Raw genomic sequence first — 12350 nt, forward strand, 5'->3', positions numbered from 1 at the left:
GCGGATCGGTTTATACAGATTTAACCCAGATCTCATGTCCTTCATTCAGAAACTAATTACCACAGTTGTACAGTAAACTAGGTTCATGAGAAAAAGAAAAGAGAAACATTAAAAAGGAGGAAAAATGGGCTGCTCATTATGCAGCAGTGTCTTTCATTTCTATTACTCCTTTTGTAAAAGGAGTAATAGAAACTAATGAACCCTGTGTATATTCAACATAGGACACAACTGTCCAACAAAAAAGTTACTTTACTAGTGACTCCTATCAGAAACTCTCTGGCCTGTATTTGAAACTTAGAGCAAAATCTGTCTCAATAATTTCATTCTGCTCATTTGTGTTTGTTTGCAGGAGTAGGAAAAAAGTACTCAATCAATTTGAAAGACTGATCTGGATCAGGGTGCAGAACCAGGATTTTCTTTACCACTCTCTTCAAGATTGTGATATGGTGTTTTCAACATTTGAAAGGAGAATAATGCAGGCATGTTTTAGGGACTAATAATTATAGTGTGTGAGTGGTTGCAGATCCAAATAAATATCTGGATCCAGTGAATTGAAGTTGGGTTTCATAAGAGGACTGCTGGGGTTGAGTGGATGTATGAACTCTCTAGTTCTAGTGCCCTCCTAGTTTTTAACTTTATTGTCTTCTTTTTACATAAAAAATGCATTCGTCTAACAACTTCTTACACTGTGTTCTGAAAGGCTTTAGATTAAAATCTACCCTTGCAGTCTTTAAAAGAAAACCCTCCTACAACCTCCTCTTCACAGCTCTTTTCCCTTATTTTCTTCTCCTCCCTCTTACTTCTTGATAAAAGGCAAAACGGAGAGAAAGTGAATGCTGCATTTTTCCACAGGGAATCAGCAGGACCTGTGCAGAGAGCAGAACGTAGGATGTGTGTGTGGATACTAAACAGGTTGTTACCTCTCCTCTGCTGCGGGCTGACATGGGAGAGGTTAAACATAAGGAGGAAGTCTTTTTTCTCCTCCAGTTCGGGGGTACTGTCCATCTGCTCAGCAGAGAACGGGGTAGTTAAGGGAGCTGGAGGTGTTGAAGGTGAAGCGGACTTTCTCTTGCCCTGCCCGGCTGGCGGAGAGACACTGCGCTCTCTCATCATCCTCCTCCGCTTCCTCCTCTTCTTCACCAGGAGCTCATCGCGATGGGTCACCGTGGTCAGACCACACATGCCCAGGAACTCCACTTTCTTTAAAGAGAGGAATTTGAGCAGGTCAATATCATTCGAACAAAAACAGTAACATTTCCAACGTGTGATGAATGTGAGCTGGTATACCTCGGAGGATGTGTCCAGTTTGAGTGGGGGCTGTTCTGTCACCCTCCTCAAATGGGCTTTCAGCTCCTCCTCGTCGCTCTCATCATACGACTCCTCCTGGTCGTAGTAATAACCTGAGAGGAGCACAGCAAGACAGGAATTATCTTTCACCATAATAAAAAATAGCAGGCCTATAGGCTAGTTTTAATGGCACAAGCAACCATTCCCTGAAGTCATCTCTCCTGCCGATTACTTCCCCTCCTGCTACTAAATCCACCCCCTCCCTTCGTCCTCCTCCATCACCCTGCTCACCTCCCTCTCTGGCCTCCCTCCGCCTCCTCTCCTCCAGGTCGAGCTTGCTGAGCAGCCGGCGGTGCTGCTGCAGAGCCTCGTCGTACACCAGCATGCTGTCGGGCGCCTGACTCTGTCGCTCCCTCACCGGAGACAGAGAGGCTTCTTGGCACCGTCCCCCTGGGTCGGTGCTGGGAACAGACTGCGGAGTGCAGGATCTCTGGTGTAGGTTATTGATGTGGTGCCGGTGGTAGAGACTCTGGATGGCTCTCTCCTGCTCAGCCCTGTTCCAGGACTCCTGTAGACCAGCTCCCCTCAGTGACGGGTACCTCTCTGGGCCTTCTGCCCTCTTCCTGCCTCCATCTTCCAGCTTGTCCCCCCAGCTTATCGGGGGTCTGTCTGCTCTCGTCAGTCCCGGAGGCGGTCGACTCGGCGGTGTAGGCGGGTTGAGTTTCCTGCGGGACTCTGCGGGTGTGTCGACAAGGGACGCTGGGTTCCACAGTGCAGTCTGAGGGACGGGAGGATGATGGTGCCCTTTAGGGGAGATAAGAGGAGGTGGAGCCCCGAGGCAGGAGGCTACATCTTTGTTGCCTGGATTGTGATGGACTGAGCTGGTTCTGTTTTGGACAACAGAGAAAACATCACTTTAGATTCACTCCAGCGTCACTATGTCACTCATCATCAGGGGTACAATTTCTTTGTAGAGCTTTAGTTCATTCAGCATTCTCACCTGTGGATTTCTCTCCTTGAATCCAACCCTTTCCCTGGTGATCTGAGGCCCAGCTCCAGCGGACCCCCCCTCTCTTGCCCCTGCACTCGCTGCCGTGATAACCAGGCCTCCTCATTGGCTCTGTGACTCGTCATGGCGGCTGCCAGAGCTCCATGAAGCCCCCCGGCAGCAGCAGCAGCAGCAGCATGATGCTTCCCCAAGTGAGAAGGCATCAGGTTGGGCACCGGATGTGGGATTGAGCCCCTGGAGGAGTGAAGGCCTTGCTGCAGAGGTTTCTGTGCTTGGAAAGATGGATGCTCAGAATCCTTGAGTTTGTCTGGTGAAATAATAGAAATCGTAAGTTAGTTATTGTTATGATGACAATTGAATGAGCAGCAAGGAAGTAAGATTTAATATATCACGTGTAGAATTATTTATACACTGACCCAGTAAAGTGTTCAGCACGTAGGAAACATTATGTTCTGCACATTTTCCCTGACAGTCTGCTTTAGATTAGATCAGGATTAAATTGTTACTTTGCAATCTGTGCGCAGAGTCAATGTTAAGATGAGGACTGAAAACCTCACAGGGTTCATCCCCTGGGCAGCTTGCTCACACCCATCTGCGTGTTACATCTTCATATTTTTTTCATACAAATGGAGACTCTAGAATATTGAGTTGGCTTAAAACCAAAGTGTTGGACACATCTTCTGATCTGAACTGACATCATTAAAAACTGCCGTCGCAAGACTTTCTGTCTGTGTGCTCCACGTCCTTTGCTACAATTCTCAAATGTTATCTGACCTCAGAAGACCTTTTTCTAATGGACCAGATAGGAACCACCAAGTACTTTTGTTATCATGCAGCACTTCCTACAACTCTGAGTATCTGGTTGTGGCCACATGCACACATGTATAAGTGTGTGTGCATGTGAGTGTGTTCTTGTGTAAGTACCCTGTCTGTTTGGGGTCAGCCTCTCCCCTGGCCTGCTCCTGTCCTCCGGTGGTGCCCTCCGAGCCTGCAGCTCAGCCAGGTAGTGGCTCTCTGCCGCTCGGACCATCTGCTGCTGTCTCTCCCTCTGCCTCTCCTTCTGTCTGTCCAGCTCTCTCTCCCGCTCTCTCTCCCTCTCCTCCTCCCTCTCTCGCTCCCTCTCCCGCTCTCGTTCCAGGCCTGCCTCGCGCTCCCTTTCTTTCACTCGTTCGCGCTCTTGCTCTCTCTCTCGCTGGCGGAGCTCATTCTCCATCTGTAGCCTGTGGGGGAGGTTGACAAGTATGCACACACAACACACGCGCACAGGGGGAGAAGGTGAGAGATGCAACACCCAACATGAGGCAGATATTAACCACACACTGGTGAACCTCACACAAACATTTCTGCTCAAACACACACACACACACACTCACAGAGAGAGGGATAAACACGCACACACACGCTCTCCGTTTACCATGAGGAAAATAATCCATACACAGCATGACTGAGCAGGAGCAGATGAACACTTAATAGGTATCCACAGGAAAAGGACACTCACACTCACACACACACACACACACACACATACACACACACACACACACACACACACACACACACACATATGCACAGAGAGCAGAACACATTCACCAGCAATCAATAGCACACACACAAACTCACAAGATATGCAGAAGCAATTACAGAAGCAGACAATAAATACCATCTATTTCAAACACAAACATTTCCCTGTGCTTCGAGCCTCAGGGAAACAATGAGTATTGTGAAAGTGAGGAATGAACAGACAGAAAGAGAAGGGAGAGAGCAAAAGATTTCCTCATGTGCGTCTGTAGGGATTGTTGTATATGCAGAGGCTTGCATGTGTGTGTGTGTGTGTGTGTGTGTGTGTGTGTGTTTGTGTGTTTGTGTTTGTGTTTGTGTTTGTGTGCATGTGTGAAGGGCAGTGAGTGTGATGAGTGTATAGGAGGCACTGTGGGGTGTGTGCTAAAAATATCATACACTCAGCAACCAGTGCCGACCCTACAGAGGGAAATTGCACAGCCCTGCAAACAGGGAGAGGGAGTAGGGAGGGAGGAAGTAGGGAAGGAAGGAAGGAAGGAAGGAAGGAAGGAAGGAAGGAAGGAAGGAAGGAAGGAAGGAAGGAAGGAAGGAAGGAAGGAAGGAAGGAAGGAAGGAAGGAAGGAAGGAAGGAAGGAAGGAAGGAAGGGAGGGATGTGTGCATGTTTGCATACATATGTGTGTGTGTGCGTGTGGGTTACCTCTCAGCCAGTGCTGCATGGTTTAGTTCTGCGGGGTAGCGGCCTCCAGGCATGTGCAGGTGGAGGGCAGAAGGGTGGAGATGAGGGAATGCGCCTCCTGCTGGCATAGAGTAGAACTGTGACCGCAGCGCAGAGAGACACAGTGACTCCTCCATCCTATGACAGACACACAGAGACAAACCAATCAGTAAGGTAGTACTTACACCCCTATGTGCACAGGCTGGGTGTGGCAGCGAAATATGAATTATTTGATAAAGGTAACATTTCAGCAGGATTATGTGAACGTATAAAAGAAATGTAGGAGGTATAACTGGGTAACGAACAGATACAGAAGTTTGAAATCTGACAATAGAGCATGGACAACAACACAATAACCACTAGTCCAAACATGTGCAGGCAGATTTAACCCCAATTCATTTCCATTGAGAATTTCCGAGGAGAAATCTGGTCTGGTACCTTGTTCGAGATCCTTGTTCGAGGATTATCTTATGTAGACTTGTTTAGCCCTCTGCTTTTGATTATGAACATTAACAAGGTTTTACTCTCCACTTCATTTGGTCTAAGTCTTCTTCCCCATGAGGTCAAATGAGAGATGTGAGGTGGTGCGCTGCTGCCTCTGGAGCAATAATCGTAATAATATCCTGCAGTGCATGATGTGCCATTATTTCCTAATCTTGTAATGTGAGTAGTGAGGATTTCAAAATCCATTAGGTTTTAAAAACTGTTATAGTCTGAGCCCAGCTTAAGGTAAAATATACTGAGGGAAACATACTCATCAGGGATGGAGATGGAAATATGTTAAAATCTTGTCTAGATTAGTGTTTAAACAAAGATTTTGTGTGTGACAACAAAACATAAGTTAGTAAAGGTCTCGTGGGACTGAGGAGTTTAAGGTGGTATTGTTACCTTGGTAAGGACATAGGGTGGTGCATGTAGGCAGGATGATAGTAAGCAGCAGCTGCTGCAGCATGGGCGGCCGCAGCAGGGTCGAGGGTCATAGGTAAAGAGGTCAGCCGGAGGTCATCTGAGGTGGCGAAGGGCCGAAGTGCTCTCAGGTACTCCTCCGGGATGGCGCCTGAGGGGATCCCAGGGTGCATCTGCCCCGGCAAACTGCTGATATGTGACACAGTGTTAATGGGTCACACTGGTTCTAATATCATACATTTAAACTAAAGGCTGGAAGGTTTATAATCAGATTAAAAGGTTAATCTCATGTGAATTCAGTACAACTGGGAGTGTGCGCAACGCATACCTAAGGCTCTGTATTCTGGAGTTTTGCATGATGGAGCTGGGAGTGAGGCCAAATGGGTGAGCCAGTGGGTGAGGTGACTGGGTGGGTGGAGTTCTCTTGTCCTGCTGCGAATGGGTGTTCTCCGCACCCAGCCTCTCCCGGCTGAATCCCTGAACACTCGGCTCAACCTGGCAGGGAGACAGATGATGTGAGAGCAGAAATTACAACAGTGTGTATGTCTGTGGGGTTTGAGACTGCAGGGAAAAAAAAGTCCAGGAAGAGAGCAGAGGGGAATGAGAAGGAGCGACTGGGTGAACCCTCCCCCCCCCGAGCGGCACCCAGAGGCTCAGCGGAGAGGAGAAGTGGGTCTAATGTGTCACAACAGGTCAAGATCAAAGTGGAAAGATGATCCTAATATCTGGCTAACTGCTCTCTCCTTCATCACTCCCTCTTTCTCTCTCTGGGAGATTTACACCCGGAGGATTTGGTCGACACCAAACTGCATTTGATCCTGGATTGCTTGTACATAAAAATTCCAAACCCTCAGATTACCACCACAGATACCACCACAGATGGTTTCTGTCATTTTAAGTGGTTCTTATCACACTAACTCATATTTCAAGAGGCAACTTTTCCGGTATGGTGTTAATAGTCAACTGTTTTTTATAACTACAGGGTGAAAGGTCATGATTGATGGCTGAGACTGAAACACGTTTGGTTGTGCATGTTTATCGGTAGGACCTGGATTCCCCCCCCCGATCGCTACTGCACAGACTCTGGTTCCAAATGGGGAAGATGGCAGAGACACGTCGTCCATCTTCATAAACAGTCTGTGATATGGATTGACCGACTGTTCAACTGACCAGCAGACTGACAATACTTAAGTCACCACAGAGGTCATATCAACCTTATCTTTAATACTAACACTAGGAGCAAGACGATACGATACAGATTTTTCCCGGATAAGGAAGAAATATTGACAGGAAACCTTAAACTACTTCGTGTTGCTGACAGGAAGACGTACATTCATACACACCTGCTATGTGTGTGTGTGTGTGTGTCAAATGTTGTTGCTACAGTAACAGACAGCAATACAGGTCAGACAAGACCACGGACAAACCACAAACAAAGCACCACCGCCAGCAACATCCAATCTGCTACCTGGGCTTTGTGCAGCATTGGACATGCAGTGAAATGTGACAGCTTTGAATATGTTTGAATAGTTTTGAATGTGTCACTTGTGGAGAGAGCGCACTCAAACCAGAGATGGACCATTTCTCTCAGCAAATCAACACTGCTTCAAATTGAGAAGTGTCTGTCGCCCGAGCATCACATTCCTTGACCTCCGACCCCGCAGTCAGACAACAGCCAATAAACACCCAAACAGTCTGCTTCCCCTGTGCTGTCCGTCTCTGTTCTGTGATGAGCTGCATACAGAAAGGAGTAATTACATAAACCGTCAGAGCTCTTCTCTCTCTCTCTTCTCTCCTGGTCATTCTTACGTCCCCTCCTTTCCTTTATTAACATCCTATTCTCTATTTTCCAGCCTCCCTCCCTCCTTTTTTTCTGTGAATGTCTTGAATGGGAGCCCCGGGCAGGCAGAGCCACAGAGTGCTCTTTGTGAAGGGGGAGAAAGGCAGCTCTGATCCAGGGGGAAGTGGCTACTGTGGGGGCTAACCCCTGCATTGTGTGAGGGGCCTGGTTCCTCGCCCCAGCTTAAATTCACTCACACACCCACAAGCAAACACATCCACGGACACACAAACACATGCACACATGCACACAGGTCCCTCTTCACATCCTAAAGCCTTTTGTGGTGAAGGGTCAAGTACACACACAAATGCACGCACACGCTAACACACACACACACACAAACACTGCAGGAAGCTGAGCACAATAGGTGCCAGTCTTTGCAGCCTCCAGTGTTTCTTTTCAAACCCCTCATGTGTTGCTGAAAAAGACACAGACTGATTGGGGAGAGAAGAGGGCGCGAGGAAGAGGAGTGAAGGCATGAAAATGAAGGAATAAAACAAGACAGAGAAAGAGAGGAAGCTGGAAAGAGAGAGAGAGAGAAGGACACAGAGGGATGGCTGGTTTTGACAGTTTGATGTTGACAAGCACTGGGACCATTTCTTTAATGGAAGGAGCAGCAGCAGGACGGATAAGGGAGACTGAAAGAGACAGACGACTCCTCAGTGCAAAAGAGAGAGAGAGAGAAAGAGAGAGGGGGGGGTAGAGAGAGGGAGAGAGCGATAGAGAGAGAAATAGAAAGATGAGAGAAGGATGAACCAACAAGATGGGGGAACAGGAAGTATACGCAGTGAGAGCACAGCAGATGTCTCGTTTCAAACTTGTCTTCAACACCAGCATGCTTGTCTCATTCCTCACCTGTCGTCCGTCAGATCTCCACAGGCCGTTGCTGGTCTTGGTGGGAGCAATGGTGACCACTGGAGGAGTGCCGTGGCCCCTGGATTGGCCCAGGAGGGGTCCTAAAGAGCCCCGCTTCGGAGTGGAGACCGGCGAGCTGTGGCTGGTGGCAGGGGAAGACACTGGAGACGACTCACCGCTGAGGGCAGAACCTGAGGAGAGGAGGGGACGCAGAGACAACAGGGGGGAGGTGAATGATAGCGGCGGAGACAGGAATAAGCTGCGCCTATCAGACGGCTGATCAGATTAAAAAGATTTCCGGATCAAACAATCCCCCTGCGAAATGATACAGATGGTACACGAGTAACACAGTTTTGTCAGCGCGCTTGGCCCGTGAAGAGGTCAACGCTGATTCACTCCTGTCTGAGGAAACAGATTCCAGTGAAATGTGACGGAAATAAAAGGAAAAGTGTAAAAAGATACAGGAGATACAAGACATGAGGACGAGGCTGCGAGACAAAAACGTGTAACGATTAGGCGTCTGCGTGTGTGTGTGTGTGTGTGTGTGTGTGTGTGTGAGACATATAGAAAACAAAAGAAGCATGTCATAAATGAAAGTGTTAAAAGAGGCTGGGGTGTGACATGGCAAAGGGGGAGGTGTTAAATGTGAGAGAAAATGTGTGTGTTGTGTCCTGAGCGCTCACTCCGCCGTAACTCCATTACTGTGACACTTGCTAATCAGTGTACACTCGCAGAAACTCAAACACACTCGGAGACGGTAAGAAAGGAGAAATAATGAGACTGGGGGGGAAGAGGTGGGGGGGAGGAGGAGAAGAGCTGCAGGGAGAGAGCGAGGAAGGGAAAACAAGATGGTGATAGAGTGTGGGGGGAGAGAGAGAGAGAGAGAGAGAGAGAGAGAGAGAGAGAGAGAGAGCTTGTTATAATTGGCTGTAATTAGATTCTCATTATTAGGAGATGAATGGAAACGGATGAAGGAAGAGACGGAGAGGGAGAGGTCAGAGTAGGTCAGCTCTTATCCAACACCTTCATTAGGATACCAACGAGCTGCGCGAAGACACACACATGCACACAGACACACACATGCACACACACACAGCTCCTAGGCACTAAACATTTCACATTATTTCGACAAAACACAACCTTGGTCTTTTAAACGATCTCCTCGCACACTTCCTGGTGCTGTGTTGCAGTAAACTATTTAATTTTCTAGGTGTGTGTGTGTGGGGGGTGGGGGGGTGGGGAGTGTGTCTGTCTGTGTGCAAAGAAACTGTAAAAAGATTCATCTCCCAGCATCTGTAATTGTCAGTGATCAACAAGTGACACCATGTTTGTTTCCGAGTGTTTTTTTAAGTCCACAAAAAACAAAGTGGGAAAATGACAAGGTGTGGGATAAGTGTGTTTCCTAAATTATCGACTTACGTCCCGCAAGTTTATAGTTCAGAGGTGACATCAGTTTAAAAATGATAAAGCAAAGCATATTACTGATACAAAAACCTTGCACCAGTAGAAGAGGGGGTTGTTTTTGGGTGTGAACAACAAAGAACAATCTGTAGAACAGTGTATGTGTGTCTTTGTGTGCGGGTGTGCGTGTGTGTACATTTCGTACTATGTAAGCCTTCCAGGGTGTGAAGCCGCTTGGGCTCTGCTTCTTTTTTTCTTTTTTAAACAGAGCTTAGATCACTGCTCACCTCTGGGATCCTCAGCCTGTTTGGCCAGTTTACGCAGAGCAGCGGCGAATCCAGAGTTCGTAGATTGGGCAACTGCGTTCCCATTGGTTAGTGGGCTGAGGGGACTGACAGTAGCCGTGGTGCGAGATGCCGTGGAGATCATTCCTAATGCTGATGATTTATTGGACTCATGGTTCATACCTGAGGAGGAGAAGGGGGAAGACAAGACGTGAGCAGCTTTGTTAGTTTGATATCAATAAGTAAAAACCTGTTTAAGGTGCGTGACAAGTAATGAGAGTGATAGGCCGATGATAGTGATTTGAATCCTATTGTACGCAAAAGTGCACAGTTGGTGTGTGCGCGTGCTTGTGTGTGTGTGTGTGTGTGTGTGTTTGTGTTCCTGCCTTTGTGTCTGGACAGTGAGTATATACGCTTGGGTCAGCTCCACTAGAGACAAAGTGGAGCGAGTAGAGCTGTGTCAAATAGAGCAGTGACCCTAATAGCAAATCACACACATGAGCGCACACATGTCCATTTCCTCAAGGGAGCCCGTCAACACATCTTAAGACCTCGGGAGCGTCTACACGCAAACAATGTTTGGTATCACTGCATTTTCGCACACGGTCGAAAATACACACGTGTACACACACACGCCTGGGTAACACTTATCGATCTCCTGCACAGTGGACACAGTTCGAAGCAGACGTGGTTGGAGTAACCTTTGTCTTCACCCTCTACCCTCTCACTGACCCACTAATGTTAATTACAGCTGGAAATAGCCAGCAGCCCCCCCCTGCCTGCTATAGCAATGACCTCATTACCACCACGACGCGCACACAGACATACACACAACCACCTTTCAACTGTACACACACACACTCACAGAACACGAGGCACAAACAAACAGTGGACACACTCATGAAAAATTCATACGTGCACATGGAACGCCATTAGTGAATGTTCAGCTCATCACACAGATGATTCCTAAGGAGAGGAGGAGCAAGGGGGAGTCAGAGCTCGGAGTTTGTTAACGGAAGGTGAGATAAATCTCGTGTGCGTTCAGACGTGAGGGGAAGACGTCCACCATCAACCTGCAGGACTTTCTCACACGTGAGCACGAACACGCAGAGGGAGCCGTGGAGCCGCCGCGGAGCGAGGGAGGAAGGTGTGCGAAGGGGAGAGCAGGGAAAACAAAAGCCAAACCTTAAAGTGAAGTGAGCATGTGGTGGAGACTGACATGAAATCTTCTCACACCTGCAACCACTGCCACACACGAGAGACGAAAAAAAGAAGCCCTTCCTGTACCAACTACTGTAACACAACATGATCACACAACCTGCATGTAACTGACATGTAGCGTATAACACGTGTGACATGTGCACAGCTTCTGACATGGGAAGATTAAAGGGTGCCCAAGATGTTCTCTCTCTTTTCTCTCTCCTATTTAACTAGTTTCTATTTAATGTCCTTCCTACTTTACTCTCGGTTTCCCTTTTATTTTCTTAGCTCCACTAATGTATTTACATGTCAGGCAAATTGAAATTGAAGCTGACAGACAGAGAGGGAGAGAGAGATGAAGAGAGTAAAAGCTCAGGTCCTGACAGGCTGTGTGAGCGTGTGTCTGTATCTCTGTCTCTGCTGAGCCCAGCAGTCAAGGGAGCGATGATAAGACAGTTTCTATCGACTCTTTCTCTCCCTCCCTCCCTCCCTCCCTCCTCTCTACTCACTCACTCACTCTTTCCTTCCTTCCTGTCTCTCTCTCTCTCTCTCTCTCTCTTTCACACTCCTTCTCTCTCGTTTATCTCAGCATACTGGAGCTTATTTAACAAAAGCCAACACACATAATCTCCTCTCTGTCTCTTGCTTTCTTTCTTCCTTCTTTCCACAATCTTTTCTTACAGGCTATTCCTCTCATTTTATCCATGTCATTCACACACATACTCACGCACACACAGAAAGACAAACACACACATACTAGCATATGCATGTGCACATAATTCAGACATGAAAACAGACACACTCACCCTCCCACTCACTGTTCTCCTCCTGCTCGTCGTCTTTCTGCTCCTCTGTGAGACTCTTTCTCTCTCTCTCCCTCTCAGCCCTGCAGCTGCTACGTGGTCACGTGACCTCCTTTCTATCCACCCCTCCTCCGCCGCCGCCGCCTCCTCCTCCTCTCCATCCACCACCCTCCTCCTTCCCCTCCCTCTACCACCCTCTCCATCCTATACCTCCTCTCTTCTTTTGTCACTCTTTTTATCCTCACATTTTCCTCACTGAGCCATCCCTCCTCTCTCTCTCAAACTGTGCTCTCTCTTTCTCTCTGTGTCGTGTTCTCTTCTCTCTTCATTCTTCATCTCTCCTCCTTTTGGCTCACACACTCCTGGGAGGGTGGCGGTGGTTGAGAAGTGGTGGGGGGTGAGTAGAAGGAGGAGGGGCTGGGTTAGGGGGATGACAAGGAGGGTGGGTGTGTGGTTTGAGCTGTGTGTGTGTGTGTGTGTGGGTGTGTGTGTGTGTGTGTGGCAGAGGCTAGTGTTGGCCCTCCATCCATC

General features: G+C 48.0%; 1 protein-coding gene across 4 annotated transcripts in view; it reads right to left on the reverse strand.

Annotated features, from left to right (window-relative positions):
• The window catches only part of LOC133955675 (genetic suppressor element 1-like), a 37531-nt gene that overhangs the window by 3689 nt on the left and 21492 nt on the right, over nt 1-12350 (reverse strand). For 2 of the 4 annotated variants that reach the window (XM_062390636.1, XM_062390638.1), the window contains exons 2-11: nt 9820-9999; nt 8132-8322; nt 5765-5931; nt 5419-5625; nt 4513-4668; nt 3221-3516; nt 2288-2603; nt 1579-2174; nt 1288-1400; nt 921-1200 (exon numbers count right to left, since the gene is read on the reverse strand). In XM_062390636.1, coding sequence (XP_062246620.1) covers nt 921-1200; nt 1288-1400; nt 1579-2174; nt 2288-2603; nt 3221-3516; nt 4513-4668; nt 5419-5625; nt 5765-5931; nt 8132-8322; nt 9820-9999 — 2502 coding nt within the window. Of the gene's footprint in view, nt 1-920; nt 1201-1287; nt 1401-1578; nt 2175-2287; nt 2604-3220; nt 3517-4512; nt 4669-5418; nt 5626-5764; nt 5932-8131; nt 8323-9819; nt 10000-11822; nt 11935-12350 lie in introns of those variants that run through there. The other 2 variants (XM_062390639.1, XM_062390637.1) reach the window with 2 other exon arrangements.

This window comes from Platichthys flesus, chromosome 6 (genome assembly GCF_949316205.1).
Source record: "Platichthys flesus chromosome 6, fPlaFle2.1, whole genome shotgun sequence".
Lineage (NCBI taxonomy): Eukaryota > Metazoa > Chordata > Actinopteri > Pleuronectiformes > Pleuronectidae > Platichthys > Platichthys flesus.